At 51.9% G+C, this 16,475-nt stretch overlaps 3 protein-coding genes across 7 annotated transcripts; 1 reads left to right on the plus strand and 2 right to left on the minus strand.

The window, feature by feature from the left end:
- Window positions 1-4: 4 nt before the first annotated feature.
- AGPAT1 (1-acylglycerol-3-phosphate O-acyltransferase 1) lies at window positions 5-8,996 on the minus strand. 2 transcript variants are annotated; one of them, XM_004043748.5, is made up of 7 exons: window positions 8,330-8,996; window positions 3,086-3,294; window positions 2,726-2,859; window positions 2,214-2,389; window positions 1,954-2,049; window positions 1,755-1,827; window positions 5-1,240 (listed from the first exon to the last, which is right to left on the minus strand). In XM_004043748.5, the coding sequence occupies exons 1-7, from the start codon at window positions 8,330-8,332 to the stop codon at window positions 1,068-1,070; spliced, it is 864 nt and encodes a 287-aa protein (XP_004043796.1). In that variant the 5' UTR covers window positions 8,333-8,996; the 3' UTR covers window positions 5-1,067. The 2 variants fall into 2 exon arrangements, with proteins under 2 accessions (XP_004043796.1, XP_004043795.1); XM_004043747.4 differs by lacking the exon at window positions 8,330-8,996 and adding an exon at window positions 7,630-7,761.
- Window positions 8,997-10,208: 1,212 nt separating this feature from the next.
- On the plus strand, window positions 10,209-12,598 carry RNF5 (ring finger protein 5). Its single transcript, XM_004043754.4, has 6 exons — window positions 10,209-10,460; window positions 11,346-11,364; window positions 11,456-11,568; window positions 11,682-11,736; window positions 11,814-11,931; window positions 12,034-12,598. The coding sequence occupies exons 1-6, from the start codon at window positions 10,321-10,323 to the stop codon at window positions 12,129-12,131; spliced, it is 543 nt and encodes a 180-aa protein (XP_004043802.1). The 5' UTR covers window positions 10,209-10,320; the 3' UTR covers window positions 12,132-12,598.
- Window positions 12,599-12,773: 175 nt separating this feature from the next.
- On the minus strand, window positions 12,774-16,442 carry AGER (advanced glycosylation end-product specific receptor). Of its 4 annotated transcripts, none has more exons than XM_004043736.5 (11): window positions 15,975-16,442; window positions 15,685-15,791; window positions 15,359-15,554; window positions 15,128-15,192; window positions 14,918-15,005; window positions 14,645-14,827; window positions 14,372-14,502; window positions 14,051-14,192; window positions 13,411-13,437; window positions 13,156-13,282; window positions 12,774-13,044 (listed from the first exon to the last, which is right to left on the minus strand). In XM_004043736.5, the coding sequence occupies exons 1-11, from the start codon at window positions 16,117-16,119 to the stop codon at window positions 12,948-12,950; spliced, it is 1,308 nt and encodes a 435-aa protein (XP_004043784.2). In that variant the 5' UTR covers window positions 16,120-16,442; the 3' UTR covers window positions 12,774-12,947. The 4 variants fall into 4 exon arrangements, with proteins under 4 accessions (XP_004043784.2, XP_055246069.1, XP_055246071.1 ...); XM_055390094.2 differs by having other exon boundaries at window positions 15,080-15,192; XM_055390096.2 differs by lacking the exon at window positions 13,156-13,282 and having other exon boundaries at window positions 13,329-13,437; window positions 14,051-14,140.
- Window positions 16,443-16,475: the final 33 nt, after the last annotated feature.

Below are 16,475 nucleotides of genomic sequence, written 5' to 3' on the forward strand. Positions count from 1 at the left end.
CAGATCTCTCTCTCTCTTTATTTTCAGTTTTTTGCTGTTATCCAGATAATTAATAAAAACCAACCACGCAAAACTGGGTCCCACCCTCTCCTTTTGCTCCCAGCCTACCTCCCCAGTTGTGGGAACAGGTCTGGAGTGAAAGGCAGGGAGTGGCTAATGCCACCAGGAAGAAATGAAAACTGGCTCAGAGAGGGGGAAGCCTCAACAGAAAAAGAAATAAATTAAAAGCCCTCCTATCCCCTCCAGCCAGGGTTCGTTCCTTTCCCCAGCTCCCCAGGGGGCAGAAGTGAGTGCAGCACCTGATGTCTGCTTCTTCCCCTTGTGTCTGGTGAGATGGTGCAGCAGGGCTGCAGGGGGCTGGGTGGGGTCATGTCCACTGAAGAACTGTACTATGGGGACAGAAAACCAGAAATGTGGAGACTGAACTGGTATCCCAGAGAGTGCACGACCCTGGGCATCTGGGCAACGGCAGGCATGAGACCTCTGAATTAGAAGGGTCCAGCCCCCACTGACAGGAGGCTACACTGGGAGGGAAGGCGAAGGTGCTGAGGAAAGCTCCCAGGATGAGCCTGGGAGTGCTTCAGGTATCAGCTTCCAGCCAGAGGGCGAGAAGTCCTCCTCACAAATGGATGAGTCCATTGAATCCATGGACTTTGGAGTCGGGGGGATTTGTTCCAAAGAATGGATGAGTCCACTGGCCAATGTGGGGTAGAGGGGTAGAGAAGACCACATAGGAAGAGACTCCACTGGGGATGGAATGTTCCCCACCCTTGTGTAGGCTGAGTCACTGGAGATGAGGGGGAGGCAACTGTCTCACAGACAAGACAGTAGGAGGTGGGGGTCAAGAGTGGAGACTGCACCGAGGCAAGAGTCCATGGATGGGGCCAAGAGGGGGCAGGAGTGGCGCTGTATCCACATTCACTTCAGAAGTTGAAGATTCCAAAGAGGAGAATAAGTGGGGAGAGGGGAGACAAGGAAGAGGGTTTGGCCCTGCTTCAGGGCCCACTGGGTGGGTAGGTGTGGGGAGGAAGATGGGGACAGATGGGAGGAGAGCTCAGAGCCAGAGTTCACCCACCCCCCCCAGGCTTCTTCAGATAGTCACCACCACCCCGGCCATCAGTGGAGATTTCCCGGAAAACAGTGAGCATGGAGTGCCGGACTCTGTCAGCCAGAGCTGGGACGTCATCTGGTGTCAGCCCTTCCGTGGGCACTGGGGGCAGCACCCGCACCTGACATTGTCCTGGGGCAAGGGGAGCACCATCATGGCCTGTCCACCCAGGTCTTTGCCCACAGGTGGGGCCCAGCTTCCGAGTGATACTCTTCCTCAACCTTTCAGTTCTCTTCCCCCAACCCTGGACAACCATCCCTGGGCTTGCCAGCTGCCACTTCTGAGGCCCTTCTATACAAAGCCTTCTCCAGTCCCCAGTTCAGACATCTCCTCAGCACCCCTCCAGCCCCCCTCCTCTGGGTTTGGCATTTACTGCTGAATGAGTGTTATTCATTACAGCTTTGTGCACAAAGGCCTTATCTTTCCTGTTAAGATTAGTAACAGCCTCTCTTGGTGGGACCAAGTGCTACCCATCTGGCAGGGTATGGTGGGTGCTTAGTAAAGACTTATTGGCTGATGTGGGGTTAGACTAGATGACTGTGTAGACATCTCATAGCTCTGACACTGAATGATCCCCCTGCCTCACAGGGATGTCCTCCCAGCCTCTCCGGACACACCCTACCCCAGAACTGCTCAAAGCCCTCACCCGAGGTGAAGCGACGCTCCTTCTTGCAGTAGAAGTCTTGGTAGGAGGACATGACTATGGGGACAATGGGAACCTGGGGAAGGGGTAAAGCAGGTCAGTCCACAGCTCTCTTCAGAGACTCCTACAATAAGCCCCTGCCCAGAGATGAGGGAATGGTGGGGGTTGGCAGCTGAGTAGCAGAACGAAGAGCAGTAGTCACCTGGGCCTGCACTGCAAGATGGAAAGCGCCACGTTTGAAGGGCAGCATGGAGCCATTGTGGTTTCTCGTTCCCTCAGGAAACACCCAGACCCTCACCTGGGGGAGAAAGAGGGTCAAGGAAGACAAATACATATGGAGGAGTCAGAGTAGGTGTGATGTTATAATGGGACCTTTGAGGCCCACTGGCCCTGCATATCAGTTTATTTACAACTGTTCTACTCTGTATCCCTCCAATCCCCCATTTCCCCAGGATGACTCACGTCCTGGGTGAGCAGGGTCTGGGCGACCTCAGACATGACACTGATGGCATCCCCCGTGCGCTTCCGGTCGATGAAGATGACTCCTGCCAGCCAGCAGGCCAGCCCGGCAGAGCCAGCCCACAGTAGCTCGCGCTTGGCAATGGGCACACAGCGGCCTGGCAGTACCTCCATCATCCCTTGGGCAGGGTGGGAGTGGGTGAAGATCGGGGTGGAGGCAGAGTGTCACAGAAGGCAAACCACCTCACCCAGCTCATCACCCACTCTGGGAGGGACTGGAGGTGAAGGAGACTAGGCAGGGAGGGGGGGCCCCAAGTGAAGGAAAGGGTGAGCAAAAGTATATGTACCCTGCTTATGAGGGCAGTTCTACCCAGGGAATGAAGGCCTGAGTGAGAGGCAAGGGGGCAATGTCCCAGAGGAAGGGGAATTGAGGATCTCTAGGAGAAGATATTCTAGGGAAGGTTCCAGGAGGGGAGGCATGGCTGGGGGAGGTGTGCCCTGTGGTGGGGTCTCACCAAGCAGATCGAGAGAGCTCTGGTGGTTGGAGACAACAACATAGGGCTGCGAGGGAGGGAAGTGGTGAGCCCCTCGCACCTCCACTCGGATCCCGTACAGGTATTTGATGTGGAGCAGCATTAGACGCAAGATCCTGTGGGGTCATGGCAAGGGGTCCCAGTGGGATCCATTGATGTCCATCTGCATGCCTCAGCTCCCCCCACCGTACAGTCTTTCTGATCACCTTTGCAGTCCTCTCCCCATTCCCTGTCTCTGGTCTCTCTCAGTCTTTTCTACACACACCATGCCCCCTTCCCCCAATCCACTACTCACTTTGTACCCTTAGGTTCCCTCATTGCCCAAGACCCCTTGCCCCTCACTTCATGTTCTCGACGTTGCGTCCTCGCACGGCACACACAGGGATGGCGAGCACAGCCAGGAAGAGGATCCAGCCATTGTAGAAGGCCATCTTGAAGAAGTACTTGGCACTGGGGCTGCAGAACCACAGGGTGGGCAGCAGGAAGAGCAGCAGCAGGAAGAGCAGCAGCAGCAGCATCCATGCCCCTGGCCACAAATCCATTCTGGCCACCTGCAGGGGATGGGGCAAGGGACAATCAGCCTGGTTTCTGGAGGAGAGTGGGGTAGGCAAGGCACAGAAGGCAGGGTTGGGAGCTGGTGCTATGAGGACAAGGGCCTGAGACACAAACTGGGGCAGGGGTCTCATTGAAACCTTCCCAGGAAGGCTCTCTAGGATGAGGGTGGTGGAGATAGAGCTCAGGACTGCTCTCCCACCACTCTTCCCAAAGGCTCCGGATATATTCAGACAAGAGACACAAGACACGGACATCTACAATTCACAGATACCTGATAATAAATGACAGCAAGAATAATAGCTAACACTTGTAGCTGGTAAGGGTCTTATAATGGTCTATACTTGTGCTGTCCGAGAAAGTAGTCACCACCTACATGTGGCTACTTTGAATGCAGCTAATACTAGCTACTTGAAATGCAGCTAGTCTGAACTGAGATGTGCTGGAAATGTAAAATACACATCAGATTTCAAAGACTGAATAAAAAACAAAATGTAAGATATCCATTATTAATCTTTTATGCTGACTACATTTTGAAATTATAATCTTGGGCCGGGTGCAGTGGCTCACGCCTGTAATCCCAGCACTTTGGGAAGCCGAGGTAGGCGGATCACGAGGTCAGGAGTTCAGGACCAGTCTGACCCACATGGTGAAACCCTGTCTCTACTAAAAATACAAAAATTAGCCGGGCCTGTTGGCACATGCCTTTAATCCCAGCTACTCGGGAGGCTGAGGCAGGAGAATCGCTTGAATCCGGGAGGCGGAGGTTGCAGTGAGCCAAGATCACGCCACTGCACTCCAGCCTGGGCAACGGAGTGAGACTCCGTTTCAAAAAAAAAAAAAAAGGAATTATAATCTTTTGGATGTTATCAGATTCAAGAAAATATATTACTAAAATTAATTTCACTCTTTTTGCCTTGTAAAAATGTGGCTACCATAAAAAAATTACATTGTGGCTTGCATTATATTTCTGTAGAACAGTACTGGTCTATACATTAAGTTAAACTCTTAAAATGATGCATATGATAGTCTAGAAAGTACTATTACTATTTACATTTTATAGGAAATAGGCCCAGGGAGGCTAAATAACTTACCTGAGGTCATACAGCTCCTAAACAGCAGTTTCTAGGTTAAATCTAAGCCACCTGTGTTCCTAACCACTCCGTTACGCTGACACTGGTATGTATCGCATATACATATACGAACACAGCACACAGCATATATGGTGATTGTGACAGAACACTCACAGCCATATACCCAAGGGCCAAATGGCAAGATTAAAAGTTCATGTCACTAATGCCAACAGACACACAGTCATACAAAGACTAACATGTTCACACATAGACACAAATTTATAATTACACCCAGTGACAGATAAAAGAATGTAAATGCATAACTAGAAAAATCCCTCTCCACCCAGGCAGCTCCCCCATTCCTAGGTAAACTTATGGACATACCTGGAATAGCTACAAAGACCAATCCTACCTCCAGACAGGCAAATGAATCCTACTACCCTTTCCCTTCCTTCTAGTGACACTTTGCGTGGGCAGGTACAGTGTGTGAGGCCTCACCAAGTGAAAAAAGGAGGGAATGGAGTAAAGGTGACCTAACAGCACTTGCCCTGGGAGAGGAAAGGGCTCAAGAGGAAGAGAGGCAGGAACACAGAACCTGTGTTCTAGGTTCTTCCTCCTTCCTCCACTCTGCCCCACTGTTGGGGGCAGGGTAACAATTCACAAAAAGGGTGTTCAGGCAAATACCTGTCATTCCTACTGAGGCCACAGGCACTGTCTTCCCATGACGGGAAGGGCTATGCTCAAAGGTAAGCCTATTGCCAAGCGAGAAGGTAACAGGCAATAGAGGAAACAGGAGACCCTGCCAGATGGAATACCGTAGGCTTTCTGAGCTGCTCCATCCCACTGCCCCTACAAGTTCAGAACAGCATCATTTCTCCCCTGAACTATGTGGAGTAGGCTCCCAACTCCCTCCAATCCATCTTCCACGTAGCAACCACAGAGATTTTTCTGTTAGCACAAATTTTTCTGAAACACAGAGCATTTCCCTGTCTTGCCTAAAGGCTCTTCTTGACAAGTTGACTTCTGCTTACATCTTCGACCACATCCTCACAAAACTCTTCTTGTTCCAGTCAAACTGATTCACTTCAGTTCCTCAGACACCATGATCTTTCATGCTTCCCCACCTTGAACATGCTGTTCCCTTTGGCTGGAATGCCCGTCTCTTCTCCTGCCTCACACAGCTCAGTGTCACCTTTTGGAGGGCTGCCTGAACCCCTCCAGGCCTGTGCTTTCCTTACACTTTTATCTTGATCAGCGGGTCTCGAAGTATAGAAATGCAAATTATTAGACTTCACCCCAGATCTACTGAATCAGAAATTCTGGGCATTAGGTCCAGCAATCTATTTTTCTTTTTCTCACTCTGTCACTCAGGCTGGTTTTGAACTCCTGGACTCACGCGATCCTCCTGCTTCAGGCTTCCAAACTGTTGGGATTACAGGTGTGAGCCATCGTGGCTGGCTAGCAATCTGTATTTCAACAAGCCCTCTGGTGAGTCTGATGTGCGCCTGAATTTAAGAACCACTGATCTTGACAACACACTATGTGTTGACTGGCGTTTTTGTTTCCCTCCTTAGGCTGTAAGCAGCTTAAGGACAGGGACTCTGTCTTATCTCCAGTGCCAGGACAATAGGAGATGGAGTAGGTGCTCAATAAACACTTGCTGAACAGATTCTAAGGCTGTATACCCACCCATAGAGCCACAGTTAATGACAGAGATGGCAGTTCTGATCACAAATTAGATAGTTATCCTCTTGAGTAGAAGTGACTACTAAAAGAAGTCACTGAGAAAGTAATGAACACACCAAGCCTAATGGTAACCGACTCTGAATAGATACATGCAATACATAGCCATAATGAAGGCAGAGTAACAATAATCAGGAAGAGGTCATCTCACAAGAGAAATGTACCGAATGGGATCAAGATGCCACAGGGAAAGATGCTGCTCTCATCAAATGTGTGCCAAGAGTGCAAAGAATGGAGGATAATGTCCATAAATAAATACCAACAATGGGGTTCACAGCAGGGTTGACCCTGTGACATGCATTGAGCTCATGGACACAGACTGTACACAGCCACTGGAAAGATAATGTTTGTGTAGAGAGGTATGGGCCAGGGAGGTCACCAAGGTAAGGCATGCAGGGATGGTTCTTTGCAGACCTGGAGACCCAGTTACCTTCTTCTCTTAACACTTGATATTAAGTGACCCTCTTTGGAGAACAAAAGTCCAAGGATTTAGAAATGCAATGGAGGGCCAAATTTAATGAGCATACGGCTCACAAAATATACTGATGACAAATTTATAACACACATTCTATGGTCCTGTTACATCAGTGTATCGTGCAAAGGCGCATACACATGTGTTCTGTGAACTGTGACTGGGAAAACACAGCAAACAGGCCAATTCAGTCAGACATGAGAATGTGGGGTATTCAGCCAAGCCATGGGATCCCACACATGAAGACTACTGCAAATGGTAGGACCACGGACATGTCAGCCAAAGCAAAATAAGGTATATAACCTTCACATGCTGAAATAAACATGCCAAAACATAAAACGTGCAAGTAACATGAAACTATAGAACAGGTGCAATATATGAAAACTCACACACATGCGGTACTTAAACATGTCAAAACTGGATGTGAGACATGGACACAAGAATGGAGAATGGGCAATTCTGATAGAAAATAACACACCATTTCTACACAGCCTACGGATAGCATTGGGACAACCTAGTTGCACACAAGCCATTAAACATGTCAAAGGCACACAGACTCAATGTAGAAAACATGGCTCCCATAAGGCATTTGTGTGTCAGTAAGGGTCTAGCAGTGTGGAAGGCCACTGAGAAACAAGAGGTCCTGTGCCTAGATGGAAACAGAGGCACCTAAGGGTATTCCTAAGAGGCAAATTCTGCTGGCCTTCTCCCCTCATGACACTTCAAGAGTCATGTGGGGTCAAAGGGCAAGAAAAGGAATTGGGGAAGGTGTAGGGAATTCCCTTTCCAGGATTCCCTGTGCACACTCCCAGTCCCAAATTCACAAGGGTTTCCATTTCTCCTCCCTCCCGGGTCTCTTCCATCCTTCCTCCCTCTCAGGTCCCCTCTCCTATCCCCAGCAACCCTCTTCCCAGTCGGCCCCTCTCCTTTCCCCAGCAACCCTCTCCCCCAGTCGGCCCTCCCAGACCCAATCTCTCCCCTTCCCCTCATCCTAGTCGCTTTCAGCACCCTCTTCCCTCCTCCTCCCATCCCTTTCCCGCCCACACCTCAGAGGGGTAGGGGGCCTGGGGGGCTGGCCCCCTCCCCAGCCAGGCTGCGGCAGCGGTGGTGGCGGATGGCTGTGTCTCTGTCTCTGTCGGGGTGTCGGTGCCAAGGGGGCGACGGGATTTGGGGGTGTCCTAGCCCCGGCCGATGGAGGGGAGGTGGGAGTGGGAGGTTGGGCCCATAGCGGTAGGAATGGTGGGGGGCTGTCCCCCCAGCACCCTCCCTCCCTCCCTCCCTTTCTGCTGTCTCTCTGAGGGCTGGGGCTGCTGCTGCCGCTATTCCCCCGCCACCCCTCCCCAACGCCTGCTGGTTTCCGGGGCCGGCCAGGAAGTGGAGGGCGGTGATGGGCAGCCTGTTTTGCCAATCGTCTCCCAGAAACTCAGGCATCTCCTCCCCACATCTACCAGTGTCCTCTTGCGAGCCCCGCCCCAGGGCTCTCCCTCGGTCTTTGCCCCCATCTCTGGCTCCAGCTGCATCTTTTTTTTCTCTAACTCCCTTTCAGCTCTGGATCCCCTGGTGCTGTATTCCTCCTTCCGCACATTCCTTCCTTTATTCTCCATCAGCTCTCTTTTAACTGCCACTTTTACTTGGTCTCTTTTTTTCTCAACTCCGGTTATCTGCTGCTTATTCCCCCCAACTATTCTTAAGGACCCCTTTTCCCGTACCCATTCAATTCTAAACATTTATCAAGCATCTACCTACCATATGACAAGCATTAAGTTCACCTCTCTTCTTTTTCTCTCCAGGACTCCATCTCACTCTCCAGTCCTCTGGTCTGGTTTCCTTTGCCCTTTGTCCCTCACTATCTCCCAGCAGTCCAGCTCCCCCCTCCACCTGCCTTCTCTGGCCTTTAAAGAGAAGAGATCTCTTTGGCCTTATCCCTGACCCTTTCCTTTTCCAAGCTCTTTTACCTCTGTACCTTTTCTTTCCTACTTCCTTCCTATCAGTCTCCTTACTTGCCCAAGCTGAGACAACCCTTTCTCACAACATACAATATGGGTACATCTTTTCTTCCAATGGAAATTTGGCTTCAGGGGTGCTTTCTAGAAAAATAAAAAGTGAGGAAGAATGCCGATTCCTCTGGAATGCGGGTGCCTCCTTAATTTGGTAGCCATGTATCTAGTTTTCCACCCCCTCTTCTCTTCCTCCACTCCCATTATCCCTTTACTAGGATCATTCCATCACTTCACTCTCCTTCATTTCCACCTTTCCCTCTCAATATCTTCCTTCCTAAACCTCAAGCTTCCTGAATCCTCATCTGCCCCAGTCCTTCTTGACGCAACTGCTAACTTCTCATCTTTCCTTACTCTTGAGTCACATGGGATCTTTTATGAAGGTCCCACCTCTAGCCACACCTTTACCCTGCATTAGTGTACATGCCCTCGGGAAGAGGATTGGTAGTGGGAGGACTGTTACCTAATTCTGCTCCTTTAGTCACAGTGAGGGTCAGTGATTGTAGGAAAAGCCCAAACTCCCCGGGGTCCAACCCGGGAAGAAGACCCTATTTCTGATGGGCAAATTATAAGGAGGAAAGGGCGGGTCTAGCCTCCGCGGGTCTCCTTAAAAGGGGCGGGCTTTGCCCCTTTTGCACCACTCACAAAAGGGTTGAGCCCAGAGCTTTCCTGCTCTGAAGGTTTAAAACGGAGTTGAAGTCAATCCTGTTCTACTCTGTGTACAACATTAAGAAAGGGGTGGGCCTTTAGTTCAGTTTTGCTCTGTAAATCACCTAATATGGGGAGGGCTGAATCGTCCAGCCGAATGAGTTGGGTTAACACCAGCGCCGCAGATCGATGTTCGCACTATCCAAACGTCGGGCTAATCCCAGTTCTGCTCCCTTAACTAAAAGGGAGGGGCAGACCCAAGTTCTGCTCTCTACGTCACCAAAGGAGGTTGGAGCCATTTTGAACCCTGCGACCCTAGTGTTTTCCCTCTTTTCCTAGCTCTTCGCCGTCTTTCCCGATGTCGGCCAATCAGGGGAAAAGGAAAAGGCCCAATCAGCAGAAAGTCACAGCTGAAGGACCCGGATGAAGCGAGCCTAGGACTTTGAAGTGCAAGCCTCGCCAATTGTAGAGCAGTCACCATGGCGACAAGATAGGGGTGAAGAGGTGGAACAAGAGAAGGTTCAACCCTCACAGGATTGGCCCACCCCCGTCCCGCCGCGTGCTGCGCAGGCGCGTTTTACCTAACAACCATTTTCCGTCAAGTTCTAGCCAATGAGTTGATTTGGAGCCATACGCTCCAAAGTCCAATAGCAATCCGGACATTCTCTAAAAGAGGAAGCGAAGGAAAGAAAGGGGCTTATAGTGGGCGAGGCCTATAGGTAGTCCCGAGCAAATTGCTTATGGCTTTGGTTATGACTGACAACTACTCAGACGAATAAAGCCCTCCTTGGCCAGGCGACAGGGTGTAGCGAGTTATTACCAATCCCTTGGCATTGCACATTGACTTAGACCGTATCAGCCAATAGCCATTGTGCGAAGGCAGGACTGCACTAACCTTTTCCCGCCCCTACCCTTTGGGCCAATCCTTTCTTTTGAATTCTTTGTGACTGGCAGGCATTCAGACCAATAGTGATTAGGAAACCTTGAAGGCTGCCCAACGATCGTGGGCAGGAGGTGGTTTCTGGTTTGTTGGGGCGTGTGTATGTGTATTTGGGGGGACTGAAGGGTACGTGGGGCGAAACAAAACCGGCCATGGCAGCAGCGGAGGAGGAGGACGGGGGCCCCGAAGGGCCAAATCGCGAGCGGGGCGGGGCGGGCGCGACCTTCGAATGTAATATATGTTTGGAGACTGCTCGGGAAGCTGTGGTCAGTGTGTGTGGCCACCTGTACTGGTGAGAATCGAGGAGGGGGACGGGAGGTGGTGGGTCTCGCTTATATACTGGAGAGGCTAGGAGCGAATAATCATACAGTCATACAGATAATCGGAGGGCACGTTCCCATAGGTGAAGCCCGACAGGAGACATAAGACTTTGCTGGTATGTGTGGGTGGGAGTATAACGGTCGAGATCTGTGGGAAGAAAGGTCTTAGGAACCAGGAGCGGAGGCATGTGATGTGCTGAGAAGAGAAGGTGGGGCGGGGAGTGGCAGGACAATGTGAGACCCGAGCCACCTTACCCCAGAGAAGTGAGGGGTCTTAGCTGTGCAGGTGGAAACAAGTGAGACACAAAGGTTAAGGGAGGCACGCATCAATTGAGTCGGGGAGAACCAGGAAATATGGATCACATTCAGATGAGATCTGGGAGGGGGCTGGTATAAGGGCACTGTGGAGAGGCAGACTTGAAAGGTTAAAGGGTCGTAAAGATAGGGACATTATTGAGTTTGAAAGTGAGTAATGGGGGAATGTGCTAGTAAAGGGGTTTGGTTTGGAGTGATGGGGTTGGGGTTGAAAAGAGGAGACCCGGAAAGAGGTGGCTGAAGGAAATTAGAAATTAACTTGACAGGCAGAAAAGAGAGGGCACGAAAATTTGTATGTGTTTATTGGGGAGAGGAGAAAGGAGAGGGTTGAGTGTGTTGAGGATGGACAGAGCTTTAGGTGTTGGAAGATCACACAAGCAGGAAGGCTAAGTTGGCTGGCATGGTAGAGGTTGCAGAAAATCTGAAAAGCAACAGCAGGTTGCTTGGGAAGAGGGGTTAGATGGGATTCTGCGAAGTCTAAGGTCTGTGTCTCTCTTTTCTGTAGCTAGTTTGACCTTTTTTTTTTTCTCTCCCCCATCCAGTTGGCCATGTCTTCATCAGGTGCGTACTCAGGAGATGAAGAGGGAAATGGGGAGGTCTGAGGAGCTGTAAGACCCTCTTGTATACTGGAAACCACTTTTTTTCTCCCCAGTGGCTGGAGACACGGCCAGAACGGCAAGAGTGTCCAGTATGTAAAGCTGGGATCAGCAGAGAGAAGGTTGTCCCGCTTTATGGGCGAGGGAGCCAGAAGCCCCAGGATCCCAGGTGAGAGACTGGAGGTGTTGCTTAGGGAAGATTGAAGGCTTCTGCCCTTGGAAAACGGTGTGGAAGATGAAAGGAGAAAATTCCCTGTTAACTTTCTCTCTCCACTTCCTCAGATTAAAAACTCCACCCCGCCCCCAGGGCCAGAGACCAGCTCCAGAGAGCAGAGGGGTGAGTCTTCTTGTCCAGTTGTGTCCCTTCCTTGACAGATTTGCCGGCTTCCCGTCTGACTTTTTCCGCCTCCCTAGGGATTCCAGCCATTTGGTGATACCGGGGGCTTCCACTTCTCATTTGGTGTTGGTGCTTTTCCCTTTGGCTTTTTCACCACCGTCTTCAATGCCCATGAGCCTTTCCGCCGGGGTACAGGTAAGAGTCACACTCAGCTCCCATCAGGGAGCCCTGTGAATCCCCTCAGGCCCCCTCGCAGCCTAGGAGCATATGCTTCCACAGCTTTCCTCTCTCCCACAGGTGTGGATCTGGGACAGGGTCACCCGGCCTCCAGCTGGCAGGATTCCCTCTTCCTGTTTCTCGCCATCTTCTTCTTTTTTTGGCTGCTCAGTATTTGAGCTATGTCTGTTTCCTGCCCACCTCCAGCCAGAGGAGAATCAGTATTGAGGGTCCCTGCTGACCCTTCCTTACTCCTGGACCCCCTTGACCCCTGTATTTCTGTTGGCTAAGGCCAGCCCTGGACATTCTCCAGGAAGGCCTGGGGAGGAGGAGTGAAGTCTGTGCATAGATGGGAGAGCCTTCTGCTCAGAGGCTCACTCAGTAACATTGTTTAATTCTCTGCCCTGGGGAAGGAGGATGGATTGAGAGAATGTCTTTCTCCTCTCCTAAGTCTTTGCTTTCCCTGATTTCTTGATTTGATCTTCAAAGGTGGGCAAAGTTCCCTCTGACTCTTCCCCCACTCCCCATCTTACTGATTTAATTTAATTTTTCACTCCCCAGAGTCTAATATGGATTCTGACTCTTAAGTGCTTCCTCCCCCTCACTACCTCCTTTAATACAAATTCAATAAAAAAGGTGAAATATATTGATGGGATCTCTTCCCAAGTTCGCCCCCACCCCCGACAGAAGCATCTTCTCCCCAACTTGAGTAGATGTTTGGTATAGTATGGTGAAGTATGGGGGTGAGTCCCTTTCCTTCAGGGCCCTCAAGGGTATAGGGGTGAGGTTGTGTCTCATACACACACACAGACACACAAGAGCAAGATGTGTCAGGTGTTTAATCATCATTGTGGGGGGCTCTGGTTGTAGAAGAAAGCTTGGCAAGGTGGGGTTATACAGGAGAGAGATTATACAGGAGAGAGTTGGTCTGAGGCCAGAACAGTTCAAGGGAAAGAGAAAAGGGAGCTGATGGATGGGATCTGTCTGTGGGCCCCTCAAGGCCCTCCAGTACTACTCTCGCCTGCCTGAGGTTCCTCCGACTGATTCAGTTCTGCACGCTCCTCCTCTTCCTCCTGGTTTTCTGGGGCCTTCCTGAGGAGAAAGATTGGGGGGAATGCGGCACGTTGTCGTTCCACCCCCCAACCCCTCTTTGCTTGCTGCCTGGAAGCCCTAGGTCTGAGGGGTCTGGCTTTCTCCACTCACCTCTCCTCTCCTTGGCGTTGCCGCCTTTGCCACAAGATGACCCCAATGAGCAGGGCGGCTGTCCCCAGGCCTCCCAGGATCCCCAGGGCCAGGGCTAGAGTTCCCAGCCCTGATCCTCCCACAGAGCCTGTACGGAGACAGGGAAAATTGAGAGCACAGCCACCACCACTCACCATTCCTTTCTTGTTGACCATCCCCCCAGTCACATGTGTTGGGGGCTATCTTCTGCTTCCCTGACTTTATCAAACCCCTCACCTGCAGTTGGCCCCTCCTCGCCTGGTTCTGGAAGACAAAGTTGGATCCAGTCAGAAAGGAAGACTTCAGGTTGAGAGAGGGTTATTTAGTGGGAGCCCCAGTGGAGTCTTTCCCTTTCTTTTTTTTTTGAGATGGAGTTTCACTTTTGTTGCCTGGGCTGGCATGCAATGGTGCGATCTTGGCTCACCGCAATCTACGCCTCCTGGGTTCAAGCAATTCTCCTGCCTCAGCCTCTCAAGTAGCTGGCCTCCCAGGTAGCTGGGATTACAGGCATGCGCCACCATGCCTCGCTAATTTTGTATTTTTAGTAGAAATGGGGTTTCTCCATGTTGGTCAGGCTGGTCTCGAACTCCCTACCTCAGGTGATCTGCCCGCCTCAGTCTCCCAAAGTGTTGGGATTACAGGCGTGAGCCACCGCGCCCAGCCGTCTTTCCCTTTTTTTAGCTCAGAGGGAAGAAGGGAGAGGCTTGGCTGCTCTCTTGGCAGAATTTGGGTGGGGCAGGGGAGGCTTGGGTGTGGGTGCATGGAGGGAGAGGTGGGGTGGCGGTTAGGGATAAGGCCAGAATGGGGCAGGAAATTAGAGCCTGTGCTGTCCTGCACCCTAGTCCCAGGGTCTGTAGGGCTTGGGGAGAGGTCTCACCGATGATGCTGATGCTGACAGCACGGCTTTCCTGGGGCCCGTGGCTGGGATGGGTGGCCACACAGCTGTAGGTTCCCTGGTCCTGAGGCCCTATCTCAGGGAGGATCAGCATAGGGCTGGGGGGAAGGGGCAAGGGCACACCCTGGTGGGAGAAGGGGAGAGAAGACTATTTCAAAACCCTTGTCTTTTTGTCTCCATATCTTCAGATACCCTCTCTTCCTCCTCAGCTCCTAGCCTGCTTTTCCCTCGTTAGCCCTCTGCCCTCCCTGTTGCTAGTTATGGTTCACCCTACCTCCCAGCCCCTCTCTCCAGGTCACTCACATCCTTCATCCAGTGGATTTGAGGAGAGGGCTGGGCAGGGACTTCACAGGTCAGGGTTACGGTTCCACCAGGAGCTACTGCTCCACCTTCTGGCTCCACCACCAATTGGACCTCCTCCAGAGGCACAGGCTCTGGGAGTTGGAAGGGTTTTGAGGTGGAGAGTTACACTTGTGAGTGATCCCAGTGGCCATGGGCTTGACTCCCTCTTTCCCTAAGGGTCAGACTTCCAGAACGTGCTCATGTGAGCTTGGGGCCCTCCCCACCTATGCTCACCCCAGACACGGGGCTGGATGGGGGCTGTGCGCAAGGCCCGGTGTCGGGGAAGGCCTGGGCTGAAGCTACAGGAGAAGGTGGGATGGGGATCTCCTCCCCGGGCTGGGGTCACCATTAGCTCCGACTGCAGTGTGAAGAGCCCTGTCTCAGGGTGTCTCCTGGTCTGTTCCTTCACAGATACTCCTATGATGGGAGGATAAGACAAATTATCCCAGGGTGGGTGAGGGAGTGAGATCAGGGAGAAGGCAGCTTGGGGGGCACCTTAGGACTCACCCTTCTCATTAGGCACCAGGGGCTTCCCATCCAAGTGCCAGCTAAGAGTCCCTGCAGGGTAGCTTCCCTCTGACACACATGTCCCCACCTGGGGAAAGAGTGGTGACCTCAGAATCCTTTGAAAATGAGAGATGCCACACACCCACACCCACACACACTCGCCTCCTGTTCACAGGGCCGTTTTCTACTTCTCCTGCTTTCTTCCACTACCTTATTGGGAACACCAGCCGTGAGTTCAGAGGCAGAATCTACAATTTCTGGCTTCCCAGGAATCTCTGAAGGAGGAAAAATCCAGTCAGAGGCTGTAATTGTGAAGGTTCTCAAACTCTGTGTGTGGAAATGAGGCCAGTGGAAGTCAGAGGCCCTCATGGGCCAAGGCTGGGGTTGAAGGCTTTTTCTTAGGTAAGAGGGAGGCCTTGGAGAAGACCCTGGAATTCTTACGGTAGACACGGACTCGGTAGTTGGACTTGGTCTCCTTTCCATTCCTGTTCATTGCCTGGCACCGGAAAATCCCCTCATCCTGGATCCCGACAGCCGGAAGGAAGAGGGAGCCGTTGGGAAGGACACGAGCCACACTGTCCCAGGGGCCTCCTCCCTGGGGAGACAGGACCTTCCAAGCTTCTGTCCGGCCTGTGTTCTAGAAGCAGAGAAGCAGGGCCTAAACAGTGCAAGGCCTTTGGGAAAGGACTGTGAGGCAGAGTGACGGGGATCCAAATCATTGCTGGTCTCCCTGGAAGTTGGGAGGCTGCAACAGGAGCCCCGCTTACCAGTTTCCATTCCAGCCGCTGGGGTGGTTTCTTGGGGGCCCCCTTACACTTCAGCACCAGTGGCTCGCCAATCCGGGCTGTGATGTTTTGAGCACCTACTACTGCCCCTGGGAGATAGCACCATGGTAGAGGGGCAGGAAGGGAATGAGGGCTAACAAAATTTGGACAGGGTGGGTGAGGGACCTTGAAAGGCACTTCCTCGGGTTCTGGGAAAAGTTCTAGGACGATTGGGGTGTGGGGTTAAAGTGCTTTCTGCAGGGAGGGTCAGTGGGGTTGGGGGAGTGGCTCACCCCACAGACTGAGGACCAGCACCCAGGCTCCAACTGCTGTTCCGGCTGCCATCCTGCTTCCTTCCAGGGTCCTGGCTCTGTCTGCCCCTCTCCCTGCTGTGGCCTCCACCCTAGGTGGGGCCTGCACCCTCTCTCCAGCCCCCATCTTTCAGTCGTCTTGTCACAGGGAATGCTAGGAATTCATGCCTTTGAGACAAGAGTCCTTCAGGCACTAGAGAAATAATTATCACCCCACCCCTGGGCACTACCAGCCTCTGGGTACAGTCACTTCCCTGGGGGATGGGGAGCGTACCCTCTAGGGTCTCATTCCCTCAGAGCCCCCGATCCTATTTATTCCATCAGTCCATCAGGGCTGCCTGGTGACCCACTGGAGCCCCATCTTGATTGTGCAAAGTTGCATCAATAGGGTTCAGGCCAGACTGTTGTCTGCAAGGGTGCAATTGGGCCTGCATCATGAAGGCAAGGCTGGGGAACAGGAGAGAAACCTGTTTGGAGCTTCGT

This window comes from Gorilla gorilla, chromosome 5 (assembly GCF_029281585.2).
Source record: "Gorilla gorilla gorilla isolate KB3781 chromosome 5, NHGRI_mGorGor1-v2.1_pri, whole genome shotgun sequence".
In the NCBI taxonomy this organism is placed as follows: Eukaryota; Metazoa; Chordata; class Mammalia; order Primates; family Hominidae; genus Gorilla; species Gorilla gorilla.

Coding starts and splice junctions, on each gene's coding strand:
- AGER (XM_055390094.2), bottom strand. CDS start 16,119: ATGGGGGCTGGAGAGAGGGTGCAGGCCCCACCTAGGGTGGAGGCCACA. Junction 15,193..15,358: donor CTACCGAGTCCGTGTCTACC/GTAAGAATTCCA, acceptor TTCCTCCTTCAG/AGATTCCTGGGAAGCCAGAA. Junction 14,193..14,371: donor AAATCCACTGGATGAAGGAT/GTGAGTGACCTG, acceptor TTCTCCCACCAG/GGTGTGCCCTTGCCCCTTCC.
- AGPAT1 (XM_004043748.5), bottom strand. Junction 2,050..2,213: donor AGACCCTGCTCACCCAGGAC/GTGAGTCATCCT, acceptor TTTCTCCCCCAG/GTGAGGGTCTGGGTGTTTCC. Junction 1,241..1,754: donor GGAGCGTCGCTTCACCTCGG/GTGAGGGCTTTG, acceptor CCCTTGCCCCAG/GACAATGTCAGGTGCGGGTG.
- RNF5 (XM_004043754.4), top strand. CDS start 10,321: ATGGCAGCAGCGGAGGAGGAGGACGGGGGCCCCGAAGGGCCAAATCGC. Junction 11,569..11,681: donor CAGAAGCCCCAGGATCCCAG/GTGAGAGACTGG, acceptor CCACTTCCTCAG/ATTAAAAACTCCACCCCGCC. Junction 11,932..12,033: donor GCCTTTCCGCCGGGGTACAG/GTAAGAGTCACA, acceptor TCTCTCCCACAG/GTGTGGATCTGGGACAGGGT.